Source organism: Nymphaea colorata, chromosome 12, assembly GCF_008831285.2.
Source record: "Nymphaea colorata isolate Beijing-Zhang1983 chromosome 12, ASM883128v2, whole genome shotgun sequence".
NCBI classification, from domain to species: domain Eukaryota; kingdom Viridiplantae; phylum Streptophyta; class Magnoliopsida; order Nymphaeales; family Nymphaeaceae; genus Nymphaea; species Nymphaea colorata.
Window position 1 is genome coordinate 15,259,875 of NC_045149.1, and position 19,483 is coordinate 15,279,357.

At 42.4% G+C, this 19,483-nt stretch overlaps 4 protein-coding genes across 5 annotated transcripts; 1 reads left to right on the top strand and 3 right to left on the bottom strand.

Annotated features, from left to right (window-relative positions):
• Positions 1–176: 176 nt before the first annotated feature.
• On the bottom strand, positions 177–3,480 carry LOC116266188 (uncharacterized). Of its 2 annotated transcripts, XM_031647302.2 has the most exons (4): positions 3,110–3,477; positions 2,985–3,021; positions 2,598–2,875; positions 178–991 (listed from the first exon to the last, which is right to left on the bottom strand). In XM_031647302.2, exons 1-4 carry the CDS (start codon positions 3,215–3,217, stop codon positions 353–355), a joined length of 1,062 nt encoding a protein of 353 aa, XP_031503162.1. In that variant the 5' UTR covers positions 3,218–3,477; the 3' UTR covers positions 178–352. The 2 variants fall into 2 exon arrangements, with proteins under 2 accessions (XP_049936981.1, XP_031503162.1); XM_050081024.1 differs by lacking the exon at positions 2,985–3,021 and having other exon boundaries at positions 177–991; positions 2,598–2,984; positions 3,110–3,480.
• A 625-nt stretch (positions 3,481–4,105) lies between these two features.
• Positions 4,106–8,586, top strand: LOC116265171 (U1 small nuclear ribonucleoprotein C-like). Its single transcript, XM_031645714.2, has 6 exons — positions 4,106–4,262; positions 4,796–4,864; positions 4,968–5,010; positions 6,274–6,315; positions 6,396–6,684; positions 7,831–8,586. Exons 2-6 carry the CDS (start codon positions 4,857–4,859, stop codon positions 8,022–8,024), a joined length of 576 nt encoding a protein of 191 aa, XP_031501574.1. The 5' UTR covers positions 4,106–4,262; positions 4,796–4,856; the 3' UTR covers positions 8,025–8,586.
• A 607-nt stretch (positions 8,587–9,193) lies between these two features.
• LOC116265273 (F-box protein At2g02240-like) lies at positions 9,194–12,969 on the bottom strand. The gene is made up of 5 exons (XM_031645826.2): positions 12,719–12,969; positions 12,370–12,620; positions 11,224–11,594; positions 10,074–10,192; positions 9,194–9,849 (listed from the first exon to the last, which is right to left on the bottom strand). Exons 1-5 carry the CDS (start codon positions 12,967–12,969, stop codon positions 9,309–9,311), a joined length of 1,533 nt encoding a protein of 510 aa, XP_031501686.1. The 3' UTR covers positions 9,194–9,308.
• Positions 12,970–16,751: 3,782 nt separating this feature from the next.
• LOC116265705 (putative F-box protein PP2-B12) lies at positions 16,752–19,115 on the bottom strand. The gene is made up of 3 exons (XM_031646516.2): positions 18,697–19,115; positions 17,704–17,822; positions 16,752–17,505 (listed from the first exon to the last, which is right to left on the bottom strand). Exons 1-3 carry the CDS (start codon positions 18,979–18,981, stop codon positions 16,983–16,985), a joined length of 927 nt encoding a protein of 308 aa, XP_031502376.1. The 5' UTR covers positions 18,982–19,115; the 3' UTR covers positions 16,752–16,982.
• Positions 19,116–19,483: the final 368 nt, after the last annotated feature.

Genomic DNA, 19,483 nt, shown 5'->3' on the forward strand with positions numbered 1-19,483 from the left:
TGTGCAAACATATCTCAAAAACCATTCAATTAAATTCTCTTTTGGTTCGCCAAGTTGTTAAAACATCATGTCATCACATATCAATGGGGTACGCAGCAAGGCTTAATTTGTTTGTAAAAAACCTGAGGTTTCCCATAAGTTTCGTTCATCAATGTGACGACATCAAAAGAACTGTCAGAAGACGGGAATTCAGAAGGATACTCTTAAACTAATTAAGATACATCAGGACGTCAGAAGTACAACAAACAGGACTGTGGTCATGTATCATCAGCTAGTATCTGATATGCAGCTAGGAAAAACAGTAGCAACCATGAACAAGCTTGACTAAAATCAAGAACAAGCCAAATACGTATTAACGAATATGCTGAAAGCGTTTTGTTTCAGACCGACGAACCCATCGTTCAAGGCGGAGCTGTTTCATTGGTGGTCCAAAGTCAGCCTTGCGCTTTCGAGGACACTGCCATTTTCCAACTTTTCCATCTAGATTCTGCAATTGAACAAAGTTGCTTGTTTCTGAAAAAGGCCTTCTGCTAGCAGCCATACGAGCTGTGCTTAGCGTTGAGTAACCCTCTTGTCTGCTCGTTGAATCGTAGCCTTTGTTCTCCTCTGTTCTGCTGTTACTTGCAGCTGAAGCTGCACAGTTTCTCTTTTCAGCCACCGAGTTAATTATTTCCATGGCAAAATTATTTTCCCTGTTCTTTGGCGAGAAAAAAGCTCCTGTTAGAGGTCTAGTGACCATCTTCTGATCATTTTCACGTTTACAACTTGAAAGCACATTCTTTAAATCGCATCCTTCCTTCTTTCTGGGATTTTCCTCCTTTATTGCGGGAACTGTATAAACCTCCTCGGTAGAGCTTGTACCTCCTTCTACTATGTCTTTTGGATGAATAAGACTGAACCTTTGACGCCTACTTTGGAGATCTTCACATTTGGCTCTTAAAAGCACATTCTCAAGAGAGAAAGGCATTTCAGCTGCTTCAAGTTGGGTAGCCTGCAATTTTACATGTACCGCCGAATAAGCATGAAGAGTTCACTATAACAACAATTTTGACAAACGTCGAACTTGAAATTGACATCTGAGTCTCGATTGTACAGCAATAAACATCTAAATCTCAGGTTAATCCTTCGTGAAAATCCCTGGAAGGGAATATAAATTCTAAAATTTATTGTTCTTGAAGACAAACGTGTTCAGTGTATCCACCACGTGTCATTTGTCTAACGCTACAAGACCATGGCCAGAAGCAACTGCAAAACAAATACTAAAAAATATTTGTCCATCAACCTTTAGCATGAATATTTTTCATGGACTGGAATTGTTAACTTATAAAAGAATTTGTTAATATGTCACGAGAAAAATGATTGCCCAACGCTTAATCTAATTTAGAGAGAGTTGAAATTGGCATTGATGCTTGCAAAACTTTAGCATTATCAACAGAAGCTCCAGCGACCTTGCTATGAATTTTAACTTAGACCCCTAACTTTAAGGAAGTTGACAGCCAGAAAAGAAGGGTATGACTTCTCGCATAATCCTGCAAGGCTCTATTCATCTGACTACAACTTGTTGATATGGAAACAACCTGCAAATTTGAGCTTAATGTTTCCAAATAATACCCGAATTTTCTGTTAGATCGTAGAGAAAGCCATTACTATATACACAAGGCTGGACCATACTGCTTGCTGGCCACCTGCATATTTTCCCGGGTCAGTGTATGGCTGATTATTGGAATCATCAACAGGCTACTGATAAGTTCGATTTCTTACTTTTCCTACACAAATCGGATAGGGATAAAGTTTATCAGTTGGTTTCTATTATACCAGCATTTACCTTACAGGGGGCACAGTTACAAAATCTTCCGAAATGATGCAAGCACACAGACAATTCATCGATGTCTTAATAGCGGCAAAAGAGTACGCCCCAGCTCATGTTCCTTCAAGCCGATACTGCGGTTTCACAACCGCTAGCGGATATAGTTTTGGTGCTCGTGAGCATGTGGGGGCTCCAATAATCCTTACGCAGTAAGGTTGTTAGTTTCTTTCAGTTAAAAGTAATGAAAGATAATGCAATTCAAACGTATGAGCTACGAGCTTCGCATTCTGACACCTGGGTGGTAGAATATTCAAGCAACCAAAAGTACAACTAGCGTATAGTAGAATACCATGTTCGCCCTGAAGGTCACCTAGCCGATCGGTTCATGACAGCAAGTCAAAATTGGTATGATATTAGCCCTCTGATCAGCAATGACTCCTGTGAACTCAATCAGATGATGTATAAGTTGAACTTTATGTTATGTTTGTAAATCAATTGTGTATCGATTATGGAAGCCAAAAGAGTGTTAATAAGCAGCAGCTTTAATTAGTGTTCACCGCCACCGTCCAAACCTCAATCCTCGTTATCTTTCATCGATTCGTTCACTCGATCTCCTATGTATCCCAACGGGGGATTCTGGTTCGACTTCGGTGTCAACCTGGTGCTGCTAATCGGGGTTCGGCAGATTTCTTAAGTTTAGTATCACATCTCGTGCTATGTCTCGTCCATCACAACATGCATGTAATAAATTTTTGAAATAACAGAAGAGACGGGAGACAGAGAGAGTGACCTGATCGTCGTGAAGATGATTATGGGCACAGCCATTAGTCTCCTTTGCTCCCCCATCGTCATCAGAATCAACATTTGAAAACACCGCACATTTATTGTTCTCCTTGAAACCACTTCCAGACAAAAGAAAATCCCCACCTCTTTTACATTGATCATTAGGGTGTTCAAAATAATTTGCAAGGTAGTCTTCTTCTCCTTGAACATCCTCTTGCAAAATCGAGTCCCCGAATAACGCATCGCACTCGCCGCTGGAAAACCAGCTCCTGATACCAGCGGGCTCTGCTCTATCGGAAAAATAAAGAAAGCAAGAACGAGCAAGAAACATGAACCTTGTACCGGATTTTCCCTATAAGGAAACGTGATTGACTGGGAGCAGCAGAAGGTATACCTGATGGCAGAGACAATGACTCTGAGCCCAGCAATATCTACATGCAACCACGAAATAGACGTAGAAGAAAAGAAGAATAAGAACTCAAAGAAGTGAAAGAGAGAGAGAGAGAGAGAGTCGCACACCTGGGAATCGACGGGAGAAAAAACGGATAAATTTCTTCCGCGCGGCTCGGAAGGCAGATCGAGGGCACTGTCATCCAGATCTGATATTCCGCCATCCCCGTCGCCCATCGGGGGGTGGCGAAAGGAGAAAGAAAGAGGGAAGAAGGGAGAGAGGCTTTTCCTTATTTGCTTCTACTGGTGCAGCGGTGCTCCCTCATTCGCATCCCCATTTTCTGATCCTTCGAAATCTTGGCGCCAGTTTTTCTGACTCAGAAAATCATAATTTATTTGGCGGGCAGAGACTTTGGCGGCAAGTTTTAAACGCCCAAAATCTTTCGGTAGGACTTGGCTCGCTTCAAGAAAAGAAGTTTTCCCCACTTCTTTGCCACGTGCAACGCTGAGTTCCGATCTTCGCATAAAACCAATCTCAGTGCTTGCTTGTAATTCCACGAGTAAGTGACTTTGAGCCTTGGAGACGATGAGTGTCGGACCAGGGACTGAAGGTAATGCTCGTCCAGTCGGGTTCGGCACAACAATGTAATTGTTCTATCAATCTGATATAATGTTTAGGAGAAAATAATATATTACTGTTTTGATTGCCAAATCGATGCCTAAAAAGGCATTCGGCAAATGAAAAACATTGTAAATGCTTCGCGAAATTGTCAGGGCGAATTCAAGACGAATCTGCTTTAATCTTTAAAGCAAATTTATAAAACACTCTCGCAATGTTTAATTCGTCCAAAACTCCCTTATGAGCAGTATTCTATGAACTTTGTTTCAATATTTGAGAATTTGTATCCATTGGAATTGTTCTTATTGTTTGAATATTTAAAGATTAAATCTAATTCCCGTTTTTAAAGATGCGTCTGGTTTTCTTCAAGTGGTTACATTTTGTGTATAGTTTTAATTAAGAGTTTCATACTTCCATTAGAAAAAGTCAGTGCAACCGGATGCCGGCCATAGTTGTTGGATGAATAAAATTTATTTTTTTTTTTAATAAAATCATTAGGCCACAGACGTTTCATTTCTCGTTGCATGAACAAGCAATATTGGGTCGGATCAGATTCATCAGGACAATATATGGTCGCCGCCGAAAGAGGGCTTGCCGCGACGCTTTACACGAGAGTGCAATCCAGCAGGCAGCAAGCTGAGGGCGTTCGCTTCCCCCGGAGAGGTAGGCAGCAATTCCGTGTTGTTATTTTCCCGTGTCTGCATCTGCATATTCTTCCCTGAGGAAAGGGGTTCTGATCGAAGGGAATGCTTCCACTCTTCATTCTTGATCGCTTCTTTCTAGGGTTTTTTTTTTTCTTCTGCTATTTCACGAGTTGGCGAGCTTATTACCTTCTGGTCTACTGGGGCTTACCGACAACCCATCATTTATCTCGTCTCCCTTTCTCGTTGTTGCTTTTGTTCAGTTGTTGTTGTTTTTTTTCTTTCACGAACTTGGTGTCGAGATAAGGGAGGAGAATAAACTACTTCATTCCGGTTGTAGTCGAAGTTGTATTGTTTGCACTTTCCTTCACAAGGATGTTTCGGTCACCATGACCATTGCCCGCGGCCGCGAGGTTTTCTGATTCCCCCTCTTAATCTTGCCATTTGGAATGAATGTGAAGGCAGGATTTATTGTCTGCAACCCAAAGATCGAAGGGATGCATAACTGTGTTTACGAAGGTGTAGTTAACCGATCTTTCTTTTCGGGAACTGCAGATTCTACAAGATATCGCTGCTTGCTGGGTGGCCTTTTGTGTCTTCGGATCCTTCTTTCAACATGCCACGGTAAGGAAACTGTTTTGCTGGTCAAGTCAACTTATTCGTTTCAACTTCGTCCACCTAAAGGTCATTCTAAAGATACTAATTGGATTAGTTCATTTATCTGTAGGTATTATTGTGACTATTGCGATACATACCTGACACATGACTCGGTAAGGATATCTTCCGTTTAATCATTGGTCCTTTACTTGGATTGTCACTTGGTTATGTGGGAGCGTGTCTTACGATCAGTTGTTATATTTTCTACATCATTTGTTTACTATGTGAACACTTAAATGCAGCTTTATATGGCCGTCATTTGTCTCATGGAATTGTGGAGGAACGTGTATGAGATAGTGTAGTAGGCAAATCCTAAGCTGAGAAAACTAACATGTCAAAATCTGTGACATTCGATGAATATAGATAAAGTTGCTGTGAAGATAAACTATAAAAGGACAAACGAGCTAGCAACTAGATAAAGATTTAAGATCACTAACTATCCTTTTCAAACTGGTCTTTCTGTGATTTATTCGTTTTCACCATTTTTATGATTGATGAAGCACTGCTATTGCTTTGCTTTGCACTGAACCTGCTGTGCTGATGGGCATGACGTCTGTTGCAACTCTTTAAATGGTTGACCTCGTTTAAGCAGCCTCACATGACATCATTTCAGCGCTATCCAATGAGAACAGGCCAAACGCTTATGTGATATAGTATGATTGTAGAGACAGCTATCCCTTACTGAAGTAATACTATGTCATGTGACTCTTGTCTATCCTTTCTCTAAGATGTATTTTGGGTTAACAGTCATGAGCAGGCTCCATTGTCTTTGACCATACAATGTAGTATGTACTCGATGATACTGTGGGACTGAGTAGCTATTGGTTAATAATCTGTTTTCCCGATTGGAGAGCGTCGCTGAGGATACATCTTGGCCTTCAATGGAGTTTATATATTCTTTAGCTTAAAACTTAAAAGCTTCGGTGCTTTTAAACATTTCAGACGTTTGAATATATAAAAAAAATTAGAGTCTGCCATTTGTTTGTAGTGTGCTTACAGCGACATAGACAAGCAGCCATTATGTTTTGCTATTCTTTTTGTTGCCGTTCCTATGGACTTGCTTTTGAACATGCTATTTCATGTTTAATTTATTTGCATTATAGATCTTCAGTTTTCTTGCAGTGATATACATGTCCACTGGAACTACCTTTGAGGTGTCGGCTTATGAACGTTAATGTTAGATTGTGGTGTTGGAGGAATGCATTGCTATTCTTATCTCGTTGTTTTCTTTCTGCATGCATATTCTCGTGTGCCCTCTCAATGTTTGTGGTTCATCTTCTAGCTCATCGCAAGAATTTGTTGTGTTGGCTACTTCAACTTTGGTTTTAATTCATGTTGTTGCTAACATCTGTGATGTCTCCGTCTTTTAATACCAGCCATCTGTTAGAAAGCAACACAATGCAGGATACAAGCACAAGGTCTCATTTTCAAAATCTAATTCCATGAATTTGATCATATACTTTTAGTGGTATACGGCTAATTGTTATCTTTTTGTCAGGCAAATGTGCGCTCCTATTATCAACAATTTGAAGAGCAGCAAACACAAAGCTTAATTGATCAAAAGGTGAAACAGCATCTTGTGGGGCAGACCACATATCAGCAGCAAGTCGGTGTAGCTTTTAACCAGCATCTTGTTTCTCTCCCTTCAGCACTACCCAGACCTCGCCTTCCTGTCCTTCCACCTCCTGTCATGCCAGTCGGCGCACCTTCGCAAGCCCATCCAAATGCACCTTTGATGCCAGGAATTCATCCTCCAGTGTTTCCGCGTCCGGCTCCTGGTACACCAGGTACAACATGCAGTTATTTCTTTATTTTCTGTTTTGTGCTGTCGTCAGTTTTTCACAGCTGTTAATTTTGTTTGAATGAAATGCGTGCTTATTTTCATTCCTAGTGCCAGGTTTTATCTATTTGTGTGTCCCTTCTCATGTGTCATGAGCGGCTTATTCATCCTCTGTAATGTATTGCTTACTTTTTAGTTATCTGCTCATCCTCAAAAATTTTGGTGCTTGGAAAAAGTAATCTGAAAGTCATAAGAGATGTAAATTACACCTTATTTTTCTTGGAATTAACATGCCTTTAGTTTCACCTTGGTGCTGTTTATCTAATTCCGGTGGTCTTCACAAAATTTCCGATGCAGCATAAATTTATCAAAATTTCCCTTTTTCATCCTTATCACTTTGTGGCAACCCGGTAGTATTTTTTGCAAATTGGTCTTGATTCTCTTAAAAATGTGTATTTATCTGTCCATTTTCACAAAATCAATTGAATCGGTGAGTCAATAGAAAAGCTCTGTTGATTTTTTGCCTATTGAATGGGCTGGTTTTGGTTCTTAGTTAAGTGACATTAATTTTTCTACTTAGGGGCTGATACAAGCCAATTGGGTGAGTGACAAGTCGAATCACTGAGCTTGCCAACAATGATATTACTAATGTTATGTGTGTTGTTTTTTGTATTATTATAATATGTGGCGAACCATCGATGTTTCAACATTCCAGGGTTCTAACTTGCCGAGGCTGCCAACAATGGTATTGCTGATGTTTATGTTCGTATTTCTAATGTATTGTACTATGTCTTAACCCCATTAATTTTTCAACAGTCCAGGATTCTTCTTGAATCAGGCCAAATTGTGCATCCTCTGTATCTTATATAATAAAACATATTTTTAACCCATGTTACTTTTATATTAAGGATGTTTCCTACATTAATGCATCTGGTTGTGTTATCTATATTTTCACATATGGAAATCGGCTCTATGTGCACCTGTTAGAGACAGACCAATTGAGATGATGCTTTTGTGTTAAGCTTGATCATTAATCTGAGACTGTGAGAGGCTTTCTCATGGGCTGTATCTATACATCGTATGAAGTGTGGAACTTTTGGATTTGTTTATTTATGGTTCCATTAGCATTGATATTCTGAAGTGGTTTTTGTAGGATATGCTATGCCACCCGTTGTGATGCCGCCTGGTGCATCTTCTGTGTCACTGCATCCTAATGGTCTGCCCATGCCACCGGCCTCTAACATGCCCTCGTCAGTGCCAGGTGCACCATTAGTACCTAGTAATGCTCCTCCTGGAAGTAACCCTGGAGGCTATCTAGGGAATCCAACCACGATAGGCTCAGCATAGAGTGGAACTCCTACTAGCTTGTTGCAGACTGCTGCTGCTTCATCTGTGTTGAGTCATGTCCATACTGCTGCGCCACAGGACAGGGATTGCCAAGAGTGAGTCCTGAAGGGCTACTGCACCAGCTTCAGTTTCATCACAGGAAGGTTATGGGTATATGTCAAGCTTTTGATGCCAGTCAGTGGAACCCAGCTTATTAAAGGTGAAACTTGTTTTCTACAAGTTTTGCTTTTCCTTTTTTGTTCTGTTTTGATTTTACATGCCTTGCAAACGTTGGTTTTGGAAAATTAATGGTTGGGGGTGCCAGGAAAGCCTCTTCCAAGCCAGATGTGATTTAAGTAGGTTGAAATAGTTAGCTATGGCCTTGATTCAGGAGGGCCTTGTGTGAAGATGGCTAGCTCTTTTACAGCATAATCATGACATCAGATGGGTCTAGCTTGTGGAGAACAACCACTGTAATTCAGCTGTTTGGGTTGATGTCCAAAAACAAAAGAAATTGAGACCCTGTTACTGAATTAGCCAGTTATTTATATTGTTGCAGGCATTTAATTTATTCGCGTCATGCCATTTCGTTTTGGGATTGAGCATTCGCAAGTTGCCATCTTTCGACTGATCTTTCTGGTTCGTTCATGTTGAATGGCGTAATTCTTATTAGCATAAATTATTTCCCTTTCAAGTGTTAAGCGTGGACGGTTTTTTCAATTTTTTTTTCCAAAAATATGATGCAATGTTTTTGTGGTCATTATACAATTCGATAAACTTTTGTGTGGTTTTCAGCAAGCCGTTCTTTCGGCGTGTAGTTTTCAGCACTGGTTTCCATTGATCAATACTGAATTATTGGAATAAAACACGTTACTTTCTAATGGTTAGAAAATATGACTCTTGGGGTCATCTCTTGAGCAGAAAACGTTAGCATGCATCTTCAATGAACGGAACCTTCTCCTCATTCTTGAGTTGTGCAATCTCAAATCAAATCAGATAGAAATGGTGGATTCATCATAATCTATAAATTTCATCTTTAAACCGTATTCTCAACAAGAAATTAGGTTCTTATGTTTCTAAAAGAAAAGGTGTGGTGACAAATTTTATTGATTTGAGCAGCATTGATAAACAATATAATGGTTAATCCGTTCACATACAAGAGCCCAAATATGAATACTCAAATAAGGGCTGGGATGGCTTGCACTCATCTTCTAAGAGCAAGGGTGAGCATTAATCTATGCATGAAGTGCCTGAAAATTTGATAAATGAAAGCAGAATAAACCCGTGAGCCTGCCTGAGCGCTGGTCAGCTAGGAGGTTCGGTTTTGGGTCTTATCTCGATCCCGTCAAGCACCAGCCCCTTCTTCACAACACCATTCACCTCCAACAAGCTGAACTCTACCTCTCCACCACCATCTTCACCTCCGTTTGTGTAAAACTCCCCGATCTCAACCTCCATCCATCCATCATCACCGCCTTCTCTTGGGCGCAGGTTGCTTGGTGGTGGCTGTTCGGACGACGTCATCAGGTGCCTGCGGCCTCGAGGCCAATCCGGCAGCCATCCGTATATGTGGCCATATGGAGGTGGTGTGTGGGCGTAAGAAGGTTGTGGCGTGTTCTTGCGGCGTTTGTCTGGATGTATGAAGGCCTCGCGTTTGGAGACGTAAGTGCCATCACCCTTGCTGACAGCAAGCTCTACCGGATATAGATTGAATCCAGAAGAATATTCTTTGTGTTTGAGGATGAAGTATGCTGCATACCATGTATGTGGAGAAAGCTCAGTGGCCTTGATCGCAGCCCGGATCTCCAGCCACCAGACAGATAAGAGGTCAGCAACTTGGGAAAACCTGCAAGCAAGAAGGTTGATGATCAACAGCAGAGCAGGAACACATCTACCTCTGAAGGTACAACTGACATTTATGAGTGTTTCACTCATAATAAAGGAGTATAGGCAATGGCCCACACTAATCCTCATGTACTTCGTTCGCTGACTCCAATTATCGGTCGGAGGTAAAAAGGATTAACCAAAAGAGTGGAAAAGGGAGAATTAAGCAAATGCCCGTGTGTGTACCTTGAATTGGGTAGGGAGATCCACCTCCAACAGCTTTCGTCCTCGCTCAACATGATTGACAACTCCTTTGCCGATATCATGAAGCATTTCTTTCCACTGGCTCTATCGACCGAGAAACTCTGCAGTGCCACACAGCCATCCCAAATTCAAGCGGTCAGTGACGACATTCATTCACACATAAAATCCTTTTAGTAAACTAGAGCTTGTCAAAGAAACCAACAATAAACAATCCTTTCTTAGGCGTTTGGATGATACACTCAAAAGAATTGGCTTTATGAAAACTAGTTCTTGTTTTTTTTTTTTACAAAATTGGTTTTTTAATTAGTTTGAAAAACTGGTTTATGTGTTTCGGTAATAGGACCCAAAACATTTTTTTTTCTTGTCAAAAACATGGGTTGCCGGTTATTTATTAACCTTTGGAAAATAGATTTTGCCAAATTCGTTTTTCTATAATCTAAACGTATCCGAAATGACATTTGGAAATAAAATTGTTTTTGGATGTCATTCAGTCGCCCCCAGAGCCTTCTAAATTGTATGCGACCACGATATTTCAAGAACACCAACTCTCTTTACGGGCCATCACATTCTCCCAAATGGCAAATTTTCATTTTATTCTAGAACAGTTTTGTGCTTTAAATGAATGCCTTTTCACCCTTCTTATTTTCTTATTACAGGAAAATTTTGCTTCTTTCGTCATTTTTTAATAAAAGTATTTTGATTACTTGGCACTGAATATTGAATTTATTTTTAAATTCAGGATGTTTTCCATGTTATGTATCGTGTCTGCGTGCTTGCACCTCGAACATGCAACACAGTGTCCGGAAGTCTGCGTGTTTACCGGTGCTTGGGACTCAAATCACTAAAAATGCCCTCTGCTATAGAACGCAAGCTGAAATTTCTTTTCAGGCAAGACGAAAGTGCCCAACAAAAAATTCACGTGTTAGGGGTCAAATGCACGTTTGAGCTCGAACAAGCAAAGCCACTCTCAGGAATCATACTTATGGTAAAGTCTGTAACCTTGAAATCTGTTTGATGAATCAATAGCTCGCTTCGCGTTCTAGATTCAAAACACTACTGCTCCATAATCTGAACCATGTCGGATTAGTAATAATATTCAGAAGATATGAGAGAGTGGGAGGGAGAGAGCTACACTTTTGCCAGAGTCGATGATTAGGGGGGAAGAGCAAAGAAGGAAGAAGAGCTCCTTTTTGGAGGAGAAGCTGACTGGAGAGACGGCTCGAGAAAGTAGTGCCGGCAGATCAGGCGGGAGCATCCTCTCCCAGACATAGTCGGAGTTAGCAGCCAATCGAAAGCTGGAGTTGGTGGCCGACGACCGGCAGACATCCCTCGGCGTCGTGAGGGAAAGAATGTGGGAAATACAGCTTTCCGGTAAGTCGGAAATTGATGTTGGTGGAAATTGGATGCTGCTTGCCATACTTTCTGCTTTATCGTCTCCGTTCTGTCGGACTGATTTTTCACCAAGTACTGGGGTTTGCTTCCGGAAGGCCACGACCCTTTGATCTAAGGAGGGTGTTACGTGAAAAAGTACTTGGTATCAATTTACATGAATCCAGTCTTAACCAAACCGGTTGGGTAAACCAGGATATCAGATTGTACTTCCCGAGGAGAACTTGGCTATTTCAGGATCATAGTTCAAATACATTGAAGTGGTAAAACATTATTATATCAAGAATGGATTCACAGAAGATTTAGACAGTAATATTTAGCTGCTCGAAATCTTTTGGCCAAGTCGACGTGGCAGTTAAAAAGTGAAAGAAATCCATGCAGAAACACGTATCCTTATTGGCGGCTTCGTTTTAATTTGCAAATAGATCTTTCACTTTTTCTTCCAATTCGTTTCCAGGCCGTCTAAGCAAGCGATCAAACGTGGGGATCCGAAAGGAGCCATGATTATTGCCGATTCTTGGCACACTGCTTCAGATCCATGTGGTTTCCAATTCCATTCAAATGCTTGCTTGGGTCCAAAGGTTTCATTTGGCTCACTAATATTGGACTCAGCTTGGGTAGATCGTATGTTCAGCAAGAGTCATTTGGTTCTTATGTTTTTAAAAGAAAAGGTGTGGCAATAAATTCTATTTATTTGAGCGCCATTGGGAATACAGAGGTGAATCCGTTCACATACAAAGTGCGCAAACATGAATTCCAAAATAAAAGGCTGAACTGATGGATTTGTGTCCCTTAGCAGGATGGATCACATCCATCTTCTACTTGCACGTGTGAGCATTAATGTATGCATGAAGTCTTTGATAAACAGATAAAATGGAAGCAGAATAACCCGTGGACGTGCATTGGCCATGGTCAGCGAGGAGGTTTGGTTTTGGGTCTATCTCAATCCCTTCAAGCACCAGCCCCCTCTTCAGATGCCCATGTTTCACCTCCATCAATCTGAACTCCACCTTCCCACCATCCCCACTTCCGTTCACGTAGAATTCCCCAGTCTCAACCTCCATCCATCCATCATCACGACCTTCTTCTCTAGGGCGCAAGTCGCTTGGTGGCGGTGGCGGTTGTTCCTTCAACCCAGTCCTCTATAATTGCCGTCGCAGGGCCGTAAGGTGGTCCTTGAAGTCCGAGTACCTACACTACACACCAGTTAGCCGAACTTGATAATAAGAGGGGAAGACCAAAGGCAGAAGAAGAGATCCTTCTTCGAAAAGAAGGTGATCGGTGAGACGGCTCGAGAAAGCAATGCCGGCAAATCGGGCGGGAGCATCCTCTTCCAGACGTAGTCAGAGTCAGCAGCCGATCGAAAGCTGGAGGAGACGGCCGACAACCGACAAACTTCCCTCGGCGTCGTGAGGGAAAGGATATGCGAAATACAACTTTCGGGTAGGTCAGAAATTGTCGTCAGCGGAAGAAGCATGTCTCCCACCATAGTTTCTGTCAGACGGATTTGTCACCAAAGCATTCGGGTTTGCTTCTCAAAGAAGCTGCAGCGATTGATCTAAGGAGGTTGGTACAGGAAAAAGTGTGCAATTGGAATAGTTTACACTGACCAGCCTGTCTGAAAACAAAGGTGTGTTCAATTGCGTTTCCCAAGGTTATTCTGCAATTTCAGGAAATATATCAAACATATTTATGTGGTAAAATGTTATTTATATCAAAAACAGTAGTTGATGTTAAGAAGATTTAGAATCTATAATTTAAAATCTATTGCAAGCATTTCCGTTTTCAGTTGACTCGCCGCTATTAGTTATATCTTATCTATTTAAAGCTAGCCAAATCCACGCATTACAATAGTATCCACATGGTTTCCTTATGTTTATTTTTTCCCCCAAAACTTAGATCAACGAACTTCAACGAAAGTACCATGAGTTTAGCAAAAAACTTAGTTTAAGATTTAGGACTGGGATATTCTAGTTCTCAATTTGACTAGAATACCATGAGGTTGATTGGACCTTCTAGGAAATCCGAAAAGTTTTCAAGGAACTGTCTCCCCAAGTAAGAATGGAAATTTCACAGGTCCAACTGCTAGATCCAATAAGTTATCACATAATCATTGGAACCCAGCTTATTAAAGGTGAAACTTAGTTTCTATAGGCTTTCAGTTTCCTTCTTTTATTCTGTTTTTGGTTTTACATGCCCTGCGAGGGAGGCCTCTTCCAGACAGCCACACTTACGATTTTACCATCAAAGCATCGTTAGCTGCAACACAACATAGTAATCCGTTCCTTCTCTGTATAGATTTCCGTGTGTCGTTGCACTGGTTTTCGATGATCAACACTCTTTATATGCTCCTCATGCTAATTAATATTTTTCATTAGCCGATTTAAGTTTAATCGAGCTGAACTCAGCTCGTTTTCGAGCTGAACTCAGCTCGTTTTCGAGCTCGAGTTTTAGTTTTAATTTGAACTCGACTCGCTTTAGTTCCAGTCGAGCTTCTCTACCACCATTAACTCTAATTTCTGTCATTCTGTTTCTATGTTGTTAAAAGAAATGGTCCGATTTGACAAATTCTGTTCATTTGAGCGCCATTGGAAAGTGGAATACACCGACGAATCCATTCACATACAAATCACAAAATGACCAAACATGAATTCCAAAAAGAAATGCTGAATTGCTGGATTTAGCAGGATGGATCCCATCCATCTTGTAAGAGCAAGTGCCACAATTAATGTGTGCACGAAGCCCTCGGAAAATTGATAAAAAAAATGTAGGAGACTAAACCCGTTGTCAGAGAAGGATAATTGTGCAAGTATTTATTGGTAGGGAAACAACTCCAAATTGAAAATGGAAGAGGGAGGCACCGATGCCTATTCACTAGGCAAAGAGACAAGGTTAACCAAACAAAAGCAGCAATCTCGGTATCATATTCCATATAAACAGAAAGCTTATATGCTAAAATCCATGAAATAGGCAATGCAAGAAAGGGAGTTTTCTTGCAAATTTCTCGTGTCACATTCCAATTTCGATATCATGAGAAGAGGTAAAAGCACCAGAGTTATTCATACCATAATAACATGAAAATTTTGTAATTGTCCCCTCTAATTTGTAAAAATAGCAACCACATTGAGATGGAAAATACTTTGTTGGTTGGCATGCAGTTTCTACATCTGTGATCGCATGTCGATCACTTGCACCGATATCAATTTATAGGAATCCGGTCATAACCGAGCCGGTTTGTTGAACATATGTATACAGAGATATCTAATCTAATCGTATTCCGCAAGGCGAACTGGGCGTTTTTCAGTGGTAAAGCATTATTATTACCAAGACTTTGTTCATAAGAAGAACAATGATGCTATATCTGGAGAAACTCAACTGCTGGAAATCGTCGGGTTCTGTGGGCGTGGACTTAAAAATAGGAAAGGAATTCATGCAGCACCACACGTATTCTTCGGTGGCTTCGTTTCAATGGGCAGCTGACGCATCTTCGGCCTTTTCCCACTTTTTTCTTTTTGCGGCATCTGAATATCCGACCTTTGGTGTGGACGCAGAAAAGGAGCCATGCATGTTTCTTATCAAGTTGGGTTTTCTCTTATCTCACTGCGTTAAGCTTCCGCCATGGATGACCTCATGTGGTCATAACTCATACGTCTTTTCACTTTAGAGTTGCGGAAGAATAATGGTTCCACTATTGTAAAAGTGGGAAATAGAGACCACCCGCCAGTTGGTGAGGCTTGCTTGACCACTCTCAACGTCTTTACTTTACTGCCGAAGAAGAAAATCATTTGCGTTTTGTCAAAGTAGAAAATCAACGTCCTTGGATTGAGGTTTTACAAGACGCTCAATTAAAAGGGGGATGGTAAGGATTTAGAGAACGATTTGATTAGTTTAAATGAGAGTAAAGCCGGTTCAAAGCCAACTGGTTCTAATTATGGGTCGAATGCAATATCTCATTTGGGTTCAGAAATGATTGGATAAAGCAAAATTTTGCCGTACCTCTTTTGGAAAATTTGGATGCTAATTGCGAGAAATAAGGAGCAACGCTTAATGGGGATTGGGAACTGGCCGGCCTGACATTGCTTTACATTTTTCTTTCCCACAATGGCTGTGCGGCCGCGTCCTATTTCACCTTTAAAATAGCATAGAAAAGGAAAGACCGGTAGATCGTCAAAGCTGACAGCCAGGACCAGACATGAGTTAGTACGTAGCTTTTGATTTCAATCAAACGCGAAGAAAGAAGGCCGGCCGTGGACAAAAGAACTGGACCAGCCTTCCATTCGGCACCTGGAGTGCTTCTGGTGTTTGCTAGCTACTTTCTTGTTAAATTGCCGCAAATAGAGAAAAACAAATTGCAAAAAAAAGGCCGTCAAGTAGTAATTGATGAATCTTAGAGAAGTTGTGGAATTAAATGTCTTTTTAACTCGGGACCCCCAATCGCATGAATGAAGAAGAATCATACGCCGATAAACCACACAAATGTGGTTCCTCAAATTCTACCTACACAAAGCGATTCAGACCACGAATCCGAACAAGCATGTCATATGAGGCTGGATATGGTAAAAAGCTTAGATCTGACCCGAGTACGGCAATTTACATCCCCAATATTGGCGTCTTTCAAACACGATACCGTCCTGATTATGGCAGACATGTGCCGGTTTTTTGTTAGTACGTACGTGAAGTCAGCCAGAATAGTGGATGACTTCTCCTACCATCAAACACTGCCTCTGCACTTGTTAAGAGTCAGAAAAAGAAGCGTACCTCCACTAATGTTCTATCAAAATGGACTTGGGATAGCGTACGGTCATTCTTTAGGGCTGCAACCAATGAGAAAGGAACCAAGTTGATGACACCATTTTCAAACACTGGGATTTGATCAAAATACTAAAAGAAAAATACTAACTTACATTGCTGCTGGCTTAATTAATCCGTGTACAATCGATTTTATCTTATTTTTGCAGGTCCAGGGGTAACAGGTTTCCCCATCCACCTCACAAGTACATTCACATCATTGCCCATGCCATCAATTTTTCGTTCGTGAGGAAAGGTCTGAAAGGTGAGATCGATGGGTTCTGCCTCCGCCGTCCTTTTGTCTTATGCTGCCGTTCGGTTGTGTGTTACTCGTCGTTGTCAAAAGAACAAAAACAAAAAGCCACCAATATCAGCATTACGTGGTGTGCTTAATGCACAGCATAATTGTCTTTCTTATTAATTTACAACGTTCAGTGCAGGGGCTCCCTTGATCCCAATGCATTAGACAAAGAAGACACCATCTTTACCCACATCATAAGCTTTTTCACAATCTTTTCATTGCTTCGGAAGTCGACAGATGCATTAAGCAGCTGATGTACAAAAATGACCACCCCCTTTTCAATTTATCAACGACAAAAGGAAGAGCCAAAAGCAAGAGTTGGAACTACTACTACCACATGCATCTACAAGAGTGTGCTCCATGCACCAAGCAGCAATTGAATGACGGCAGCGAACTCACACGACCCTGTACAGTTAATTGGCAGGCTTGGTTTTGGGCCTTATCTCAATCCCTTCAAGCACCAGCCCACTTTTCCAGTGGCCGCCATTCACCTCCATCATACTGAACTCCACCTTCGCACCATCCTCGTCTCCACCGACATAAAACTCCCCAATCTCGATCTCCATCCATTCACCATTTCCGCCCGCCCTCGGGTGCAGTTCGCTCTGAAGGAGCTCCGCCGGCCGCACAGTCATCAGGTGCCCGCGAGGCCTGAAGCTGATTGCGCTTCCAAACCTGCGGCCGCAAGCAGAGAAACGCGCTGTAATCGGCCCGTGCTTGTCGGAATGTATGAAGGCCTTGCGTTTGGAGGAGCGACTTCCGTCGCTTACGCTGACAGCGAACTCGGCTTGATGAGAGTGGAAACCGTAAGAATGGTCCGTGTGTTTTAAGATAAAGTACGCTGCATATTGGGTGTGTGGGGAGAGTTCAGAGGCTTTGATAGATCCACGGACCTCCAGCCAGCAGACATTCAGGAGCTCAACCACTTCTGAGAACCTGAAAGCAAAAAATCCGGCTGTCAGCACCATTAATTACCAGGCCCACCAACATGCAATTTTCACTAGAGGATCAAACTCTACTTTTCTTTACCATCAACAAGATGCGGGTAGATAACGAGAAGTAAAATGCTGACAAGAAGAGAAACCGGAATATGTAGCAGATATAATTGGAGAAGAGTAACGAATACCGCGGTACCTTGAGTCAGGCAGAGTTACCCACTTCCAGTATCGATTGTCATCGCCCCAAACGATGGACAACTCCCTCGCCGATAGCATGAAGCATTTCTTCCCGCTTGATTTGTCTAGCCAGAAACTCTGCATTCACGGCGAACCAACATTCAACACAAAGAGACGAACTCACGCATCAATTTCTACAATAAACCGTGAAATAATGAACTATACTCCCTTAACTGCTCCTTCCCTCTCTCCCTCTCTCCTCCTCTCCCAGAGCAAGTTGAAAAAACAGATATAAGAATCTATAAATGACGATGTAGAACACACATTTTTTTCTCCCTGCCTTTTATATCTTCTTTCTCCATCTCGTACTTTATTTTTTTTCGCTTTCCAGCATTGGGTTCCAAGTTGCAGTGGCAGGTGCTGATCCTTTTTTTTTTTCCCCCTCTTTTTGCCGGTTTCTTCTCCTTTCACTTTTTCACTGCTGCACTTTCCTTCCTCCCTCTCGGCCCGAACCCAACTACTTACCTGCTCGAGCCGGCGTTGTGAATAACTGCGCCGGAATTTGAGGCCAGGGATGCCATCAGCTCAGATTATGACCCCGGAAATTAATCTCACCGGCGTTTAATCTGAGGCCTAAAACCCAGATTGTTTCTCAACGCCGTATTCCCGGGGTCCGTCCACTTCTCAAATCCAAAATCGGCAAATAAAGTACCGAATTCGCATTCCGTGGTAGTACCACCGTGGGGTCGGGGTTTGGATTCGGAGCCTCAAGTGGGACCGGGGCCGAACGGTTTGACCGGTTACAACCCGTCCCCACATGAGGAGCGGTCCCCTGTGGGACCCTGCGTGGGTCGGGTCATTTCACAGAGTAAGCAAAACTCTGGGCCACATTTTATGAGCAGGGTTCCTGGACCCCTCTGGTCCAGAAATCCCGATGAGGATGGCAACCGGCGTCTTAGGAACGCAGAGAACGATCACAATGAGAGGGAGACCGAAAGGGGCTCACGCTTACCCGTTTGCCGGAGTCGATGATGATAGGCGAAGAGCAGAGGCGGAAGAAGAGCTCCTTCTTCGAGGAAAAGCAGACCGGCGAAACGGCACGGGAGAGCAACTCCGGGAGATCGGGCGGGAGCACCTTCTCCCAGACGTAGTCGGAGTTGGCCGCTGACTGAAAGCTCATCGAGACGGCGGACGATCGGCAGACCTCCCTCGGCGCCATCAGGGAGAGGACGTGGGAGACGCAGTTCTCCGGCAAGTCGACGATCGACGCCGACGAACGAGGTGGGTTGCTCGCCATTCTCCCCTTCCCTTCGATGATCAAGGCGGTTTCTTCGTGTCGTCACCACGCCACGGCAGTCCGTTTCTGTTTCCCGAGGCCCATTAACCGCTTCTTGATATAGCACTTCTATGGTAGAACTACCCACCTTTTCCCGGTATATTACCTGGTTGCCATTTCGCCTCTGCCTCCGCCCTGCCCTAAGGACGATTGTTTATTTACCTTTATTTTTAAACGTTATTTTAAATATAACTTCAGCTTCTTCTTAAAAGTGGGTTTTAAATTGAGGTACGGGTTAAAAACGCATCGGATCTCGATCTGGATCTATCCACTGAACTACGGATTCAATTCAGTTCCGAGTACCAATCGTCGCCATCTGATCTGAGTTGACCTACTGTTCTATCCATTTTCTTTTATGGAGCCTTCGCCTCGAAGGAAACCCAGAGCCTCTCCCCCTCGGGCTCTGGCTGGCAGGCTGACCCCTCTATTTAATTCGGATAGCAGCAGAGAGCCGACGATCATC

Excerpts from the sequence above, each read along its gene's own strand:
- LOC116265273 (XM_031645826.2), bottom strand. The coding sequence starts at position 12,969 with ATGGTGGGAGACATGCTTCTTCCGCTGACGACAATTTCTGACCTACCC. Across the intron at positions 12,621-12,718 it reads GATCTCTTCTTCTGCCTTTG|GACTGGGTTGAAGGAACAAC; the intron begins GTCTTCCCCTCT and ends GCAATTATAGAG. Across the intron at positions 10,193-11,223 it reads TCATCGACTCTGGCAAAAGT|AGTTTCTCGGTCGATAGAGC; the intron begins GTAGCTCTCTCC and ends GTGGCACTGCAG.
- LOC116266188 (XM_031647302.2), bottom strand. The coding sequence starts at position 3,217 with ATGGGCGACGGGGATGGCGGAATATCAGATCTGGATGACAGTGCCCTC. Across the intron at positions 3,022-3,109 it reads TTTCTCCCGTCGATTCCCAG|ATATTGCTGGGCTCAGAGTC; the intron begins GTGTGCGACTCT and ends GGTTGCATGTAG. Across the intron at positions 992-2,597 it reads ATCATCTTCACGACGATCAG|GCTACCCAACTTGAAGCAGC; the intron begins GTCACTCTCTCT and ends GTAAAATTGCAG.
- LOC116265171 (XM_031645714.2), top strand. Across the intron at positions 5,011-6,273 it reads CATACCTGACACATGACTCG|CCATCTGTTAGAAAGCAACA; the intron begins GTAAGGATATCT and ends TTTTAATACCAG. Across the intron at positions 6,316-6,395 it reads ATGCAGGATACAAGCACAAG|GCAAATGTGCGCTCCTATTA; the intron begins GTCTCATTTTCA and ends TCTTTTTGTCAG.
- LOC116265705 (XM_031646516.2), bottom strand. The coding sequence starts at position 18,981 with ATGGCGAGCAACCCACCTCGTTCGTCGGCGTCGATCGTCGACTTGCCG. Across the intron at positions 17,823-18,696 it reads TCATCGACTCCGGCAAACGG|AGTTTCTGGCTAGACAAATC; the intron begins GTAAGCGTGAGC and ends CCGTGAATGCAG. Across the intron at positions 17,506-17,703 it reads GTAACTCTGCCTGACTCAAG|GTTCTCAGAAGTGGTTGAGC; the intron begins GTACCGCGGTAT and ends TTTTGCTTTCAG.